At 34.5% G+C, this 16,444-nt stretch overlaps 2 protein-coding genes across 3 annotated transcripts; one reads left to right on the top strand and one right to left on the bottom strand.

Moving 5' to 3' along the window:
- Positions 1–3,976: 3,976 nt before the first annotated feature.
- On the top strand, positions 3,977–6,112 carry LOC123873252. 2 transcript variants are annotated; one of them, XM_045918023.1, is made up of 3 exons: positions 3,977–4,136; positions 5,351–5,480; positions 5,850–6,112. In XM_045918023.1, exons 1-3 carry the CDS (start codon positions 4,034–4,036, stop codon positions 5,974–5,976), a joined length of 360 nt encoding a protein of 119 aa, XP_045773979.1. In that variant the 5' UTR covers positions 3,977–4,033; the 3' UTR covers positions 5,977–6,112. The 2 variants fall into 2 exon arrangements, with proteins under 2 accessions (XP_045773979.1, XP_045773980.1); XM_045918024.1 differs by lacking the exon at positions 3,977–4,136 and adding an exon at positions 4,259–4,515.
- Positions 6,113–6,605: 493 nt separating this feature from the next.
- Positions 6,606–15,549, bottom strand: LOC123873253. Its single transcript, XM_045918025.1, has 3 exons — positions 15,388–15,549; positions 8,872–8,992; positions 6,606–8,240 (listed from the first exon to the last, which is right to left on the bottom strand). Exons 1-3 carry the CDS (start codon positions 15,482–15,484, stop codon positions 8,120–8,122), a joined length of 339 nt encoding a protein of 112 aa, XP_045773981.1. The 5' UTR covers positions 15,485–15,549; the 3' UTR covers positions 6,606–8,119.
- Positions 15,550–16,444: the final 895 nt, after the last annotated feature.

Genomic DNA, 16,444 nt, shown 5'->3' with positions numbered 1-16,444 from the left:
TATCACCGCTTTTTACCGTTGTACCGTTGTTAGGAATGGTTTTTAGATTATTTATAGAATATGATTTCTACAAAAAAAAAACCGGCCAAGTGCGAGTGTGACTCGCGCACCGAGGGTTCCATACTCGGGTTTGTTCCCGCATTTTGCATGATAAATCAAAAAAATCTTTTTAAGAATGTACAAGTAAAGCCCTTTCATATGATACCCCACTTGGTATAGTTATCTTACTTTGAAAATTGAAACACATTTTAATTTTTTTCTGTGATGTAACCATAAACTCTCGGTTTTCTGATTTATTCCTTTACTTGTACTATAAGAGCTATCTACTTGCCTAATTCTAGGTCAACGGGAAGTACCCTATAGGGTTTCTTGACAGACACGACGGACGGACGGACGGACAGACAGACAGACAGACAACAAAGTATTCTTATAAGAGTTCCGTTTTTCCTTTTGAGGCACGGAACCCTAAAAACAAGCTACATTCAACATGACGTCTTTAATTATGACTATAACAATAAGGAGAAAACTTATTAAATTGGGTCAAAGGAAATATTACCTGCGACAGGCATTAAGGTGAATAGGGTAATTTCAAAGAGGCGACTCGAGCACATAATTATCGTAAAAAACCGTCTCGGAAATTTATCGAGCATTTTGCCAGAAAATGCGTTTTATTATTTCTCTTCCCGAGAAGTCCTCCGAATACAATATAACGAAGAAAGAAATGCTGGAATGTAAGACAAACATTTCCATAAAAATTGTATTTCAATGTGCAGCCATGCATCCTTTCTGAGAAAGCGTAAATAACAGGAAAGGTTAAGTACTGAAAAATATTAAAAATCGATAATTATTATGATTTCCTTTTATCTAATGGCAAATTTTTCTTGTTAAAAAGCTTTGGCATTGGATAAAAGGAAACAGTATAAGTGACTTGCACGGGTAACTCCTAGAAGTTTTATATTGCCATTGTCCTTATAGTTTGCTTATAAGTTAAATTAGGCCTAAATTATACCTAATCAAATACTGAAACAGTTCTTCAATAATATCAGTGGCTGATTTTTGATATTCGCTTGCACCGAAAAACTCGCCAACAGTATTCGGAGATGGATATCAATGGGGAGACAATCAAATTGGTAGGTAAGTAATATTTGAGAATCCAACTTGGCTCTTTAGTTGTCTACCATGGTAATCATTTGCTATACTTAAGTGTAATATAATATAGATAGAGATGCATATAAATATAATGTCCTATAAAATAATAGAGCAAACGAAAAAGATTCTACGACAAAAAGTCTACCATAGTATTGGCTCTTAATAGGTGCAACTTTGGCGAAGTTTGATAATAATAATAATATGGATGCAGACGTTATTGAAGAAATTAATTCGTAAAGTTAAATGGAAACGCAGAAGTTAAGCTCATGAGAAAATAGTCGCTCAAAATTCAGTCAGAAGTTCAAGCAATTGATTGTTCGAAGATGGTAAACTTTGGTCGTATTTAAGATTTAAATTAAGATAATTATGATTTCTACAGATCAAGTTTTCGATTACCAAAACGAAAATTACATTTTTATCGTATTTCCATTCCATACTTATTGTTATATTTCAATGAACTTTGACACAAAGCTAAAAACATTACCTTGATGTGGTCCAGCGCATACGCAACAAAGTGGAGTGGAGCCGAGTTTAGTTGAACCTAACAACTTTGGCATACGGTTGAAAGTACTAGATGATACGACTTTGTCCACATAAGTTGCAATTTTTTTTTAATCCCGTAGAAACTCTTTTATTATTTCGGTATGAAAAGTATCCTTTACCCGTCTCCGGGATGCAAGATTTATCCGGGATGTAAGGAATAGATTTTATGCCCGCGACTACTTTCAGTGTGGGTTTAGGTTTCTGAAGTTCCGTGGGAACTCTCTGATTTTCCAGGACAAAAAGTAGCCTCCTTCCTTCTACGGGATGCATCTCTGTACTACGTTTAAACCAATGGGCCATGAAAAGCTAGTACACAGACAGACAGACACACTTTCGCATTTATAATAATAATAATTAGTAAGGATAATAATGAAAAAGGATATTCAAAGAACTCGCCACATCTTGCGCCGGTGTGTGTTGATTTTATTCCGGGAAAATACACTTTCCTAAAGAATTTTAATTGGTCCAGATTTTCATGAAATGACTTGTTTTACGGTTTTCTCTATTAAGTATCTCCAAAAAGAACTTACAGACTTCAGTCCGAATTTTAAAGTACAGTGCAATTTATTTTCCAATCACAACACGAAATAGAGGCAGGAATTTTTTCAACTTTTTAATCTCCGCAAATCCGAAAAGCTGCATATCCGAGGGCTAGTATTTAAATGGAATACACGGATTTCATTTTTATTTTTAAGTTTTTGAAAATGTTTTAAAAAAAAAAATCATGAATACCCTGGCGCAATTGTGAGCGCTGTGGTTTTATAAGTAGGTGGTTCCGGGTTCGATTACCGGCACTGGACATTTAGGATTTTTTAATTTCTGGTGGAAGACTACGCCCGTGGCAAGTTAACATCGTACCAGCAAAGCCATGCGCCGCCGAGCGATTTAGCGTTCCGGAACGATGCCATGGAGAAACCGATTACAAGTAGGTAGGTATCACAGGTTTAAAGGGCATGATTAAACATGGGAATGATAGAAATTAATTCTAGTATCGACTATTCTCACAAATTAGTCGATACTAGAATTAATTTCTTAAACTGGACCCTTTCAAGTAAAGATTTTTATATAAACCTGTGAGGATGATACTGCCATTGTCCCAAACAAAATACCATAAGCCTACGTTGTCGTATTAGTTTACAAATTGCGAAAAACCAAATTAAATTTGAATTACGCGGGCAGGCCCGTCGCTTCCACCTTAAAGACTGCCATACCCCTTCCAAGTTAGTCTACCTCCAACTTAGATTACATCATTACTTACCGCTAGATGAGATTGCAGTCAAGGGCTACTAAAATGTTGGTATAAAAAATTGGTAAATGATTTAAAAATGTAAAATATACATTTTACTTACAACAGCTGTGTAAATACTAAGTATAGTGAATGAACCTCCAATGTACATAATGTTATTAGCACAAGCATTACCTCATCTATAGCTAAGGCTAACAAAAAATACCTAAAACATGGCGACTAAGGAAAAACGTTCGACTAATTTTATACTTTTAATAAAATTTGCAACTTTATTTCTGAAACTACCTAGTATTTCTTATTACTTATATATTTTTTAATAAGTTGATGATAATTGATTATGTCATAGCCATTGAATATAGCCTACCCGCAAGAGCCCTACCACACCATCATTCTTCTTCATCCAGCCACCCTCTTTATATCCAGCGTGCTGGAAGGCCCAGCACCTCTCCACTTTACGACTTTTCGCTTCTAAGACAAGCATGGCCTACCCATTGCCACTTCAGCTTGCTAATGGTTTGGGCTATGTCAGTAACTTTGGTTTTCCTGGGGATTTACTATTTAACTTAGTAGGTACGGATTTTATATGCTTATTGTTCCAACCGCTGTTAGTTAAAGATTAAATAGTTACTTTTGACCACAACCAGTTAATTCACTTTTTAGAGTTCAAACAAAACAAGGAACTCTTTTTTGCCCCATTAGTCTGTAATTTTTTTTGACGGAACGACGACAAAATGTACTTAGGTACAAGAATACAGCCCGTTCCCACTTGTCGGCTGTCAGGTCCGGATTTTGATCGGATGTTCCAGTGGCAAAACATTTGCATTCCAGATACCGGCATAGGTCCTTAAAAACGGTTACGGTTTTATCCTGAAAAATCAAAGAGTTCCCACAGGATTTTTAAAAACCTACATCCACGCGGACATAATTTAGCTTTTGATAATTTCATCTACAAACATACCTATCTACTTTATTAACACACAATATTGACGCTATTAAAAACTAATAACCTGTTGTAAGCATCCTTATATAAAGCTGGGTCACTATAAAACACACTAGTTTAAAATTGCTCATTGTCTAAGTTAGAACTCAGAAATAATGTGTACCATGTTGAGATACATGATTTTTTCGTTGATTCTTTACAAAAGTGTTGAAGCTTACGTTGGGATTATACCTGCAGAAGCGAAACCGGAAAAATTTGGTTAGTGAAATTCTACTAAACTTAAACTTTTAAACTTTAAAGGAGTCTGGCAATGGGTTGCCACGACAATTAGTGTCTGGCAATGCATGACTATTCCGAAGGAAATATAAAAAAAATTAGACTTTATATGTTGATGTAGGTAAGATTTGTATACCTTTATTATCTGTTCTTATCCCCCATAGCCACCATGATTCAAATTTCATAGTAGCTGATCGTTCCTACCTGTGTTTGGGGCAATATGCAGAAAAACTTTCAACTTTTGTAAAATAACGAAGGTCTGGCGCGCGCTGGCTCTCTCTCTATGTGCATGTTATTAGTCTAAGCATGGCGGTGTGTATGCGCCTGACATTCCCGTTTCGTAGCCGCTTTGGTCGTGCAGGTATGGATGATAATAATAATAATTTAAGGCCTTGAATTGATGAACTATGCAAACATCAAACAAACAGATAATGCATAAGTTATGTTTTAAGGGTTCCCTACCTCAAAAGGAAAAACAGAACCCTTATAGGACCACTTTGTTGTCTGTCTGTCTGCTTGTCCGTCTGTCTATCTGTCGTGTCTGTTAAGAAAACCTATCGGGAAGTGCCCGTTGACCTAGAATCATAAAATTTGGCAGGTAGATAGGTCTTATAGCACAAGTAAAGGAAAAAAATCCGAAAACCGTGAATTTGTGGTTATATCACACAAAATAATTATAGTAGTAGGTGGTAGTAGTAGTCCCTATACCCTATATACATCCTACTCTATGGTAGTAGTCTTCTCCGTTTGGCTGGATCGGCCAAGCGGGGACTACGGAGCCTCCAAATAATGTGTTTACGACTACATGACAGTAGATGGCGCAGACCATTATTAACCATAAAGGTGTTATTTACATCTTGTACGATGCTACGGAACCCTTCAAGTGCGACTCGCACTTGACCGCTTTTTTATCTAGTGCTGTATCATCTTTTGATTAAAAACAACATCCTTGTTACGTGTTCAGTTCAGCACCATCTATGTAATAATGCTTGAACTACATTATGAGTCAGTCTACACAGGTAGTGCTCGAAATGCGAAAGCTGTTTTTATTTGCGTTGGTCTTCTAGCCAAACCATACTAAACCATTTTAGGATGCCTTAGGTTTTATCAAAAGTTTTTCAATCTGAGATATCTAAATAATTATAATAGTCCATATAGTTAGCTAGATTAGTAATTTAGATTTGTTTTATTTTTAGCTGACCAAGAAGGCTGTTATTTATCAAACTACGATCGCATGATACAAGTCGACGTTCCTTTCACACCAATAGATGGCACTACTTGTCAAAAATATATTTGCCAGTCCACTAAACAGATCTTCGTTGAAGGGTACGTACCTACCCTCCATTTTTTTAGGTAGATAAGTAAGATGTAAAAAATTCAAGGTTTTCGGATTTTTGCACTTAACGTCTTGTGCTATAAGTCCTACCTACCTGCCAAATTTCATGATCCTAGGTCAACCGGAAGTACCCTATAGGTTTTCTTGACAGGCGCACTGCCAGACAGACGGACAGAAGGACAGGCGGACAGACGAATAGACGGACAGACAGACAGACAACAAAGTGATCCTATAAGGGTTCCGTTTTTCCTTTTGAGGTAGTACGGAACGCTAAAAATTGAAGGATTCTCTTGGGATTTAAAAAAAACCCTATATTATTATGTTCAAGCGCTACCTACTGTTAATTTTAAATATTTCAGATGCAGTCCAAGAGCATTTTCCGACAATTGCGAAATGATCCCTTCAGATTTCACCAAAGCATTCCCGGAATGCTGCTGGAAGTTCCTCTGCACTCTTCCTGATGGAAAGGTCGTTGAAGTCGCTTAACTTCAGCGTGACTTCGGCACTCCGTTAACATGATCAAGAGGACATACACTAAAATAGTTTTACAAGTTTCTATATTATGACAAAAACGGCTTTCTTTGAAACGAAAATCAGAACAATATAATATAAAACATTTTGATTAACAGTTTTATTCTATACTAGCTGATGCCCGCGACTTCGTTCGCGTGGATGTAGCTTTTTAAAAATCCCGTGGGAACTCTTTGATTTTGCGGGATAAAAAGTAGCCTATGTGCTAATCCAGAGTATAATCTATCTCCATTCTAAATTTCAGCCCAAACCGTCCAGTAGTTTTTGCGTGAAGGAGTAACAAACATACACACACACACACACACACACACACACACACACACACACATACAAACTTTCGCCTTTATAATATTAGTGTGACAAGATGATACCTGCGACATCGTCCGCGTGGATTTAGGTTTTTAAATATCACGTGCGAAATATTTGCTTTCTCGAGATAAAAAGTTGCCTATGTCAATTTCCGGGACGCAAACTCCTCTGCACCACATATAAATCGGATAAACGGGCGGATTTAACATAAGGGATTGAGGAAAATAGTATCGGCCTCACGGTAAGTTGTTAGGTAGTAAAAATCAAAAACAAAATACAAAAAAACTAATTTAATTAAATAAATAATAACAATTTGGCGGCAAGATAGCTTCTCGAGTCAGAGTAATGGCAAAGGGTTCCTTCACATAATAAGAACTCCTTACAAGTCATCAGGAGTTTATTAAAAACTTATCAATATTAAAAGCACAGTTATGCTAATAAACAACAAGATCTGCATTGCCTATCAAACAAGCATTCCTTGGTTATTCCAATTCTTTTTACAAAGTAATTTCTAAGTAGTTCTTATAATGTGAAGGAAACCTTTAAGCATTATTTTCATCTCCAACTCTTATTTCAGGAACTCTATCAATATCTAAGTATTACAGGAGCACTAAAGCTACGTTGACATTTTCAAAACCAATTTCTATTCTCACGCAAAGTGTCTAATAGCAATGATACTAGCAAAAAATAGACCTGGCAAGTCACTGGTATGCCATTTTCACTATAACCTAAATAAAAACAGTTTCCAGTGGCGGATTTGCACGTAGTAAGCAGGTACCAGCCACCTCTTTCTCAGCGCCCATCATATTATATAGACTACATAACAAATTTACTTTATTAGCAACTTTCCTCACATTTTTACCATAACATCAGCTTTTTGTTACAATTGGACGCAATTAATATCTGGCCCCCCTAGGCCCTGGCCTACTGGGCCTTAGGGCAAATCTGCCACTGTATATTTCAGTCACTGTATATGAAAGTCATTGAGTACAGTTCACTTTAGTTTTCATTACAAAAACTTACAGAAATTCACTTTGACACATTGACAGCTGATTTCTACAAGTTTTATTGCTAATGGACATTTGTTTACAATCTAACATGACATTGTTTTAACACGATTTTCATATTGAAATCGAAGAAATATATTGAAGACATTTACAACTACCTATAATTACTAATTATACAGTTACGATAAACCAAACAGAACTTAAACTAACGTAATATTTTATTCATATTAGTAAGTAAGTAAATCTGGTTTTTTGATAATAAGAAATAACCTGATTCTACAACTTGTTTATTTTTAATTTTATTTCTTTTGTTTTTTAATTTTACATTCTGGTCTAGTTTTGCTTTGTCTGTGTTGTCTTCATCGTAATTATTTATTTTTACAAATCTTTAAACTTTTACATTTCTATATTCATTTATTTTCTTTTTAAAGTTATTATTAGTATCAAAGTTAACATCAAACATTTTAATCAATCAATCAGCCCATTTAGGTCCAATGCTAGACATAGACCTTCCCAAGAGCGCGTCCATGGCCACCTTCCTCATTCACTCACTTCCCTCCACCTTCTTCAGGTCGTTAAACGTTTAGAACTACAGCTGCATCCTTATTTTCTTCTCTTTTTACTTCTTGGTCGGCTTTTGTCTTCTAAACTTCTTTCTTTGAGCTTTATTTGTTTCTACGATATTTCTTCTGTTCTTCAACATGATCTCTTATAACTTCCATCTCTATTATACAATTAAATGTCAACGATAACAACTCATAGCTCCTAACTAATTCTACTCATTACTTATACAAATAATTGTCATCTTCACACTTGACGTCAGGACAGCAGTGAGGGTAAGGTCTGCTGACATCCGTGTCTGTTATGAAGCAGTTCGCTGAATCTGTGCTTACTACACCACATCTGAAATACGACAGAAAACCCAAATTAGAAAAAGAAATCTTAAGCGTCCTTATGTACCCTATTTGAATTTTAAAAAGAATCACAAGTTCTAAAGGAGATGTAATAGGTAGGACCAATAATTGTGTATTCAACTTCACCGCTTGATAATTAAAAGTGAGAAAATTTTAATTTATCAACAAAAATCATAATTTGATTAGAAACTTTACAAATATCAAAATGGAAAAATTTTGTTCAATTATTGTAACTAGATGAATCTCAAGTGAACAAATCACTGTCATCACAATTAATTTTAAGTCTGTTCACTAACCCCCGACCCAAAAAGAGGGGTGTTATAAGTTTGACGTGTGTATCTGTGTATCTGCCTGTGGCATCGTAGCTCCTAAACTAATGAACCGATTTAAATTTAGTTTTTTTTGGTTTGAAAAGTGGCTTGATCGAGAGTGTTCTTAGCTATAATCCAAGAAAATCGATTCAGCCGTTTGAAAGTTATCAGCTCTTTTCTAGTTACTGTAACCATCACTTGTCGGGGGTGTTATAAATTTTTAATTTACACTTGTTTTCACTTATTGTTTAACTGTAACTCCAGTTATCACGCAAAATTGTTGAAATTCAAATAAATGTGTTAACTTACGAAGCGTATTCCACTCTGTAGTGTGTGCATTCTATCCTGTAGCATCTGCCAAGTGGAGTCACGATTCCACCAAAAGGTATGACGTCATCGATTTCATCAACGTAGCAACCCTGCTTGTGAGCTGAAACAATAGATAAATAGAAGCATTATTTCAACAACAAAGACTCATTTAAGGAGGATAAGTACCTACTAGCATTTTAGGCATTTCTAAATTGGCCTGAAAACTCTTAAGGCACCGGTCAAAGTTTTGGCTTTAAGGCCAATCGTTTTGGTCAGTCGCGATGTGCCGACATTTTGGCTTTGGAGTTGGACTATAACATATTATCTGGTGATATTCAAAACAAGAAATCCATTAAGTTTATTTTAATTGAAGCCTCAATAGCTCAACAGTTAGGTAAAGGAGTGGACTGAAATCTGAAAGGTCGGTGGTTCAAACCCCATCCATTGCATTATTGTCGTACCTGCTCCTAGCACAACCTTTACGCTTAGTTGGAGGGGAAAGGAGAATGTTAGTCATGATTAAGATGTCTAAAATCTAATCATAATTTATTAATAGCTTTCACATTATAAGTTATAACCATTTATTAGAGTATTAATGAACTCCTATAAATTAATAGGATTTCCGATAAGCAAATTATCGATTCTGGAAAATTATTAGAATATATAAATTTAAATCAGTTATTAACTAAAACTAGTTCTATATTATTTAATATTGTTTGTCTGCAATGGAATCTTCCTAGATATTAATAAATGAGTATTTATATAATGGAAGGGAATAAACTATAATAAAATATTTAGATAATATTACGATTACCACGATTTCGTCCGCGAAGATTTCGGGTTTTTGAAAATTCCATAAAAAAATCTGTGATTTTCCGGCTTAAAAAGTAGTTTATGGGATGCAAGCAATTCTGAACCAAGGCATTCCGAGCCAGTGGTCTACATTTGACGAAGTAGTTTAAAGTTAGATACTTGTAAAAATTTATTTGAATATAAAATATGTATTTCTATTCTATTCTGTTTCAAAAAGATAATGCCCGCGTATTCATCCATACTAATATTATAAAAGCGAAAGTGTGTCTGTCTGTCTGCTACGTTTTCACGGCCCAACCGCTGAACCGATTTTAATGAAATTTTGTACAGACTTAGGATACTTCCCGGGGAAGGACATAGACTACTTTTTATCCCGGAAAATCAAAAAGTTCCTACGGGATTTAAGAAAACCGAAATCCACGCGGGCGAAGCTGCGGGCATCCTCTAGTCCTACATAAAAAACCCCTTGAGAACTAATTTTTCGGGATAAAAAGTAGCCTATTTGAGTCCCCGGGAGGCAAGCTATCTATGTAGGCACATCAAAATTAGTATGGGCATGGATAGTATGGATTTGTATCCAAAACCAAACCGGACGTGATCCGAATAGTTTTGAATAATTAAATTTATACGCGAAGAATGCGCTTAATCGGTTTTTTATGATTTCGATGAACTCGTCAACAATGCAACGACCTTGCTGTCTCATCACGAGGCTTTTACCTACTTATAACGGGTTTACATATTTTCTGTATTTCTCAAAATTCCTTGGACTAGTATTTTTAAAGTCAATTATATCTTTGTTGTAGTTATATACGTTATAAATAAACTTTTTAATTGTGTAGCTGTTTGTTGCCTTTTCGTGGCCCATCCATTTAACCGATTTCCCGGAGCATACAGGCCCTTATCCCGGAAAATTAGCTTGTATTCCGGAGGGCAGGATTTTATCCCGAAAAATAAGCTTATGTCTTGGAGGGCGCAGGTTTTTATCCCGGAAAATTAGCTTACATCCCGGAGGACAGAGGCTTTTATCCTGGATAATAAGTGTTCCAAAGGAATTTTGAAAGGACCGTCCGTTGTGATTATCATGATTTTTATTAATTTGTACCAAAATTTACTAATAGTAAAAAAAAATGAAGTAGACAGGAAGGCACTCTACCAAATTATTAAAAGAAATATGTCTACCAAATTACTATCCAGTAGGTATCTATGTGAAAGTGAAAGTGATCCTAGAAACTGACAATAATTCTGGAGGACGATTATTCTTATTCTTAATAATTTATCCATCCTATCTCATCCCATTACTTGCTAAAGTCAAATGCTAAGCACTAATTTCAATAAAGGCTAGGTTACTACGAACCAACCTAAATAAAGGAACCTGAAAGAGATCACTGTAGTAATAAGGTCGCCCTGTAATATTGTTAAAAAAAGATATTTAAATAAAATAAAATATGATAAATAATATGAAAATTAATACTTATTTGTAACCAAGTATAAAAAATTACACCATTTAAAAAAAATCCTACTTGTAAGAAGGAAACAAAAGTAAATAGTGCCCCATTATCAGTTAAACAGATACCGATAATTGTATGACCTCAGGGTTAAGGCGTTATCTCGATTCCCAATAAGAAGTACAAAACACGACCTTGCGAATTATATTTATTGTATACGAGGACCCTGACCCGTGGAAGAAGGATTTTGCAGATTTACAAACTACAAAATTGAAATGGCTTGTATACGTATTACTTTGACTACGCTGCCATCCTTTTGACCCCAAAAAGTAGTTTTTTGATTATTCATCGCAATCGGCAATCGCTTGAACAAAAGCGCTTGTTGTTGTTGTTGTTGTGTTGTTGTTCTTGTTAAGTAATCGCCAAAAACATGAAAATTTTGAAAAACTGATAGTGATATTACTGAATGCTGGCATCATTGGGTTAACTAGGTCACAAAGTTCAATTTGTTTCCTTGGTTTAGCTTGGTAGTTTGCAAAGTGAACAGAAGTAGGGTAGGTTCGCGCCAAATAAATATCTATTATCTAGTCGTCGCTGAGACGACGCATCGCAATAGTTTTGAAAGTGTCAGTGAAACGGTATGGGCTGGGCGGTAGTAGAGCTGGGTAGAGTCAGTGATTAAACTTTTCATTTTCAGGAATTTCTCTTTTAATTGCATAGATAAATGACCTAATCAAGCATAATAATATAATAATAACTACTGATAACAAATATTTTTGTATCAAATTAATAGGCGTATAATATAAACAAAGTAGGTAGGTATAATATGTAATTCCAAATTAACAAGAAGGATGGCGCCGGTATGGCATTTCAATCATCCCAATTAAACTTGTTAAATCACAAGACCACCGCCACCAAGGCGCCCGAGTGATTTAAAACAGCACTCGGAATGTTTTCCACGCGATTATCACCCATACGGTAACAATAAAACTATATTTGCATATTAATAAGACAAATTGTTGAAAAAATGCTCTCGTGAAAAAATAAAACGTCTACGCTTTGGCGCCACGGCCGCACGGTGACATAAACATAATTGATTAGGATTTGAATAGGTACCTATTCGGAATTATGTTAATGATTATATAATGTTGTTATTAAAATGCTTTTTTTATAAATACGCTATTAATTCCGTAGTTCTTCTATAACTTCTACAAAGAATCTTACAACAGCTTTCTTCAGTCACGATTACTAATATGAAACTTGATAACATTACCTAGGTTTTCTTATTTCTTTGGGTATCGGTGAGTTCTTTGGTAATAAAAATTATATTATTGTTCATAATTAAAGAATATAGTTCTCTTTAACCGTAATTTATTGTTTTATATTAGGTATTCTAGCCAATTTGGCTCGAATACCGTGTGAATAATACCTACTTAATTATTTTTACATTACTTAACGTACTGAGTGAGATACTTATAATAAACTGATACATATGCTAGATATTTGACCTATTTATCAATATTAACTAATGCCTTGTTTTTATTAACAGAAGGACACTTTATTATATTCTAGCTACAATAATTACAATATCTTTGGTTGTCTGAAAACTAATGCCTTGTTTTTATTAACAGAAGGACACTTTATTATATTCTAGCTACAATAATTACAATATCTTTGGTTGACTGAAAGAGATCGCTAGGAAGCGATAAAGCCGCTAATTGTGCCTGCTTAAATTTCTGTTTTGCTTTGTATGTGTTTTTCTGTGCTAATTTTGTGGTGTACATTATTCATACAATAAAATAATTCATCACAGGTATAAAGAAGTAAAGTTTGTGAGTTTATTTGTTTGAAATAATTTTTTAATCCACCGAACCGATTTGAAAAATTATTTCACTGATAATAATAATAAAATTAAGAGTAGGTATAGTCACTTTTGGAATGGTACAACTTTATAATTTTATCGAAACGAGGGTTCAAAATTCTTCCCACCTGTAATTTAACCAGAGAATTGGTTTTGCTTGAGAGACGACTAGGTTTGGCTCGTGCCTCAGAAAATCGTCATAGGTCACAATACCTCACCGTGACCTATGAAGATTACAGTCATCACCTTTTCATCGAAAGAAAACATCGTGAGAGGATCCACATATTTTGGAAGAAGTTGGTATTATCAATAACAAATTGGTTATGACTCTATGAGTGACTTTTGCTTCAAAAGGTCACCGATATAACGGTTCTGACGTTCGAAGTTGAATAAAATATTAGTAAAATTAATTATAATATTACGTGGAATTCAGTACCGGTTACATGCCGGATATACAATTGAGAACAGCTAAATAGGAAATGTTTATATAACTATTTAACATATAATATACGAAACATAAATCTAAATAATGGACGAGTGCTTCAAGACTACATATAATCTCGTCGACTAGAGTAGGTGATGAATGATGATACCTAATAGGTATTAACAGGGCTCAGATTTCCGTCACTCGTTTCATACAATCGTAGTTCCAATTTCATTTGAATATTAAGCAACCAAAGTCCATGAAATTTTGCAGACATATTCTAGAAACTAATATCTGTGTCTGTGGTGTTTTAGATTATTCTAAAAATATGTAGTTTTAAAATTACAGGGGCTCAAAGATTTGTACGAAAATTTTTAAGAGTTCGTAACTTTGAAACCGAATATTTTAACAGAAATCTAGAAAACCACAGGCATAGATATTAGTTTCTAGAATATCTCTGCAAAATTTCATGGACTTTGGTTTCTTGATATTCAAATGAAATTGGAACTACGATTGTATGAAACGAGTGACGGGGAGAGCCCTCTTAAGTATAGTTCTGCTATTAAAATAATTACTAACATTACGATCATCATAATATTATGATACCAAACTTTAAAAAATTGTTTATCTGGAATTTGTGTTTCTGAGAATTGTGGACAGTACCAATCTGTTCTAGTAGTTACCGTGGTATCTTCAATCTATAATAATAATAATAAGCCTTTTATTTTTCTCACTTCATTTCACATTTGGTTATTTTACAATGAAATTATATACTATGTAGATATTATAAAAGCGAAAGTGTGTGTCTGTCTGTAACCTACTAAAAAGTAGCCTATGTCCATCTCCAGAATGCAAGGTATCCTTATAGATACCTACCTTGCATCCCGAAGATACGGATGCAGGGTAATTTTTATCCGAAAAATAAAAGAGTTCGAAAATTAAATAGGACGAAATCGAGCACGTCATCCAGTTATTATCTATACACTATAAAAACGATTATCTATACTAATAAATAAAATTGGAGTGTCTGTCTGTAATTTCGAAATAACTACCTCATATTAAGCTCATATGGTTATTTGAACGATACCATAACTGAATCACACGTTTTTAAAATTTTTGTCTGTCTGTCTGTCTGTCTGTCTGTCTGTCTGTTTGAAAAGGCTAATCTTTGGAACGGCTGAACCGATTTTGACGGGACTTTCACAGGCAAGTAGAGGATTGACCAGGGCGTAAAATAGGCTACTTTTTTAACCGACTTTCAAAAAGGGAGTTGTGTTTTTCTACCTATGTACACCGAAATCTCCGAGATTTCTGAACCGATTTGCGTCATTTCTTTTTTAATCGATAGAGGAACTTTGCGACATTGTTTCATAAAAAATTTGGAGTCCAACTCCTCAATCCTGATGCTGCAGGGGATCTGACCAATCCACGCGGGCGAAGCTGCGGGCATCAGCTAGTACACTATAAAAACGATTAACTAACTGATTGACATAAATCATGGAACAGCTTCAATCACTGGGTCCAACCTTTACTCTTTCTCTACATCTCTTATTTCTCTAACACATCCCGTAAAGAGGGGACAAGCCCGCTTGAAAAAAAATTCAAGATCAAGTAAAGACAAACTTGGTGAAGTGATTATAGTCTAATGGCTTCTATTCGGAGAGTCGGGGGTTTGATCTCGGGCTCGCACCTCAAATTTTTTGGTGTTTTGTGTGTTTTAAACAATTAAATATCATTTGTTTTAACGGTAAAGGAAAACATCGTGAGGAAACCAGCATACCTGAGAATTCTCCATAATGTTCTCCAATATGTGTGAAGTCTGCCAATCTGCACTGGGCTTAGGTGAAGTATAGACCTAAACCCTCCTCATTCTGAGAGGAGAGCCGTTCTCAGTAGTGGGCCGGCGATGGATTTTCAAAAGTTTTATTCTAGCGGTCAGCAAGTAAAAATAGGACTAAATTAAGGCAACTCACCATGCTCTCTAGGTTTCTCTGGCAACCTCGCCCCCTGCCACACCGCTCCGCTCGCGAGCCCAGCAATCGTCATAATACACACAATCCTCGACACCATTTCCAAAAATTCTTGACAAGGTCTCTCCGCAAAGATACACAACAAGACTGACCGGGTGCCTTAGCATCCACTTGTTTTTATGTAAACTCGGCTGCCCACAGACTACCAACAATGTTAGCAAAACTTATTTTTCTTATCAATATTCACAGTTAATGTTAGACGGGGAATTCGTAAACAATACATAAATTAATTCGATCATTGAATAACAATGACATAAAAAAGATTATATAAGCCTATAATTGTGACATTTATTTGTTATTATTTAAATATTTTCATTTTTTTATTGATAATTTATTACTTTATGTATTGCTTTATTACGTGGGCGATTTATGAGTTATTGTTTAGCGTATTCAAATTGTACTTTAAAAATAATAATAATAATCCCGGAACCTCGGCCGATGATATCCTCTGCCCTGTACAAATATGTTTAGGTAATATTCATGTAGTTATTTATTTAGGCATTTATGTTTGATCTAATGATACATTATGTTTTTTGGATGTTATGTATTTATTTTTTACACGAGCGTGAGAGTAAAAAATAATAGTAATAATAAAGTTATGAGTTATTTGATAATATGTTACAAAAAACTCAATATGTTGTCAAGGCAGGTATTTTAATTTATTCATTTTTTATCAAGACATAATAATATCAAGCTTATTCCTTGTCTTGTTATCTAATAAATGATTTAGCTTAACTTGATTTTATAATATTTTAATAGCAATAAATTTAAGTTTTGATTTATAAATTTTAATTTGCATTTTTATTAGAGTAAAATCGTTTTTGAATTTTTTCACAATTTATTGATAAATCGTTTACAGTGGTTTTTTTAATATTAGTAGTAGGAGTTAATAATAGTAGTATGTAAGTTGACAGTTGCCAAGTTATAATTAAAAGAATATTTTTATTCTAAATTTTAGATAATGTTTATGTTACATGCATATAAGTTACTTATTAACAAC

The sequence above is a fragment of the Maniola jurtina genome, chromosome 16 (genome assembly GCF_905333055.1).
Source record: "Maniola jurtina chromosome 16, ilManJurt1.1, whole genome shotgun sequence".
NCBI classification, from domain to species: Eukaryota; Metazoa; Arthropoda; class Insecta; order Lepidoptera; family Nymphalidae; genus Maniola; species Maniola jurtina.
Note: the sequence above shows the minus strand (reverse complement) of the source record. Positions and strands in the feature narration are given on the sequence as shown.

Excerpts from the sequence above, each read along its gene's own strand:
- LOC123873252 (XM_045918023.1), top strand. The coding sequence starts at position 4,034 with ATGTGTACCATGTTGAGATACATGATTTTTTCGTTGATTCTTTACAAA. Across the intron at positions 4,137-5,350 it reads AGCGAAACCGGAAAAATTTG|CTGACCAAGAAGGCTGTTAT; the intron begins GTTAGTGAAATT and ends TTTTATTTTTAG. Across the intron at positions 5,481-5,849 it reads AAACAGATCTTCGTTGAAGG|ATGCAGTCCAAGAGCATTTT; the intron begins GTACGTACCTAC and ends TAAATATTTCAG.
- LOC123873253 (XM_045918025.1), bottom strand. The coding sequence starts at position 15,484 with ATGGTGTCGAGGATTGTGTGTATTATGACGATTGCTGGGCTCGCGAGC. Across the intron at positions 8,993-15,387 it reads AGAGAAACCTAGAGAGCATG|CTCACAAGCAGGGTTGCTAC; the intron begins GTGAGTTGCCTT and ends CTATTGTTTCAG. Across the intron at positions 8,241-8,871 it reads TACAGAGTGGAATACGCTTC|ATGTGGTGTAGTAAGCACAG; the intron begins GTAAGTTAACAC and ends GTCGTATTTCAG.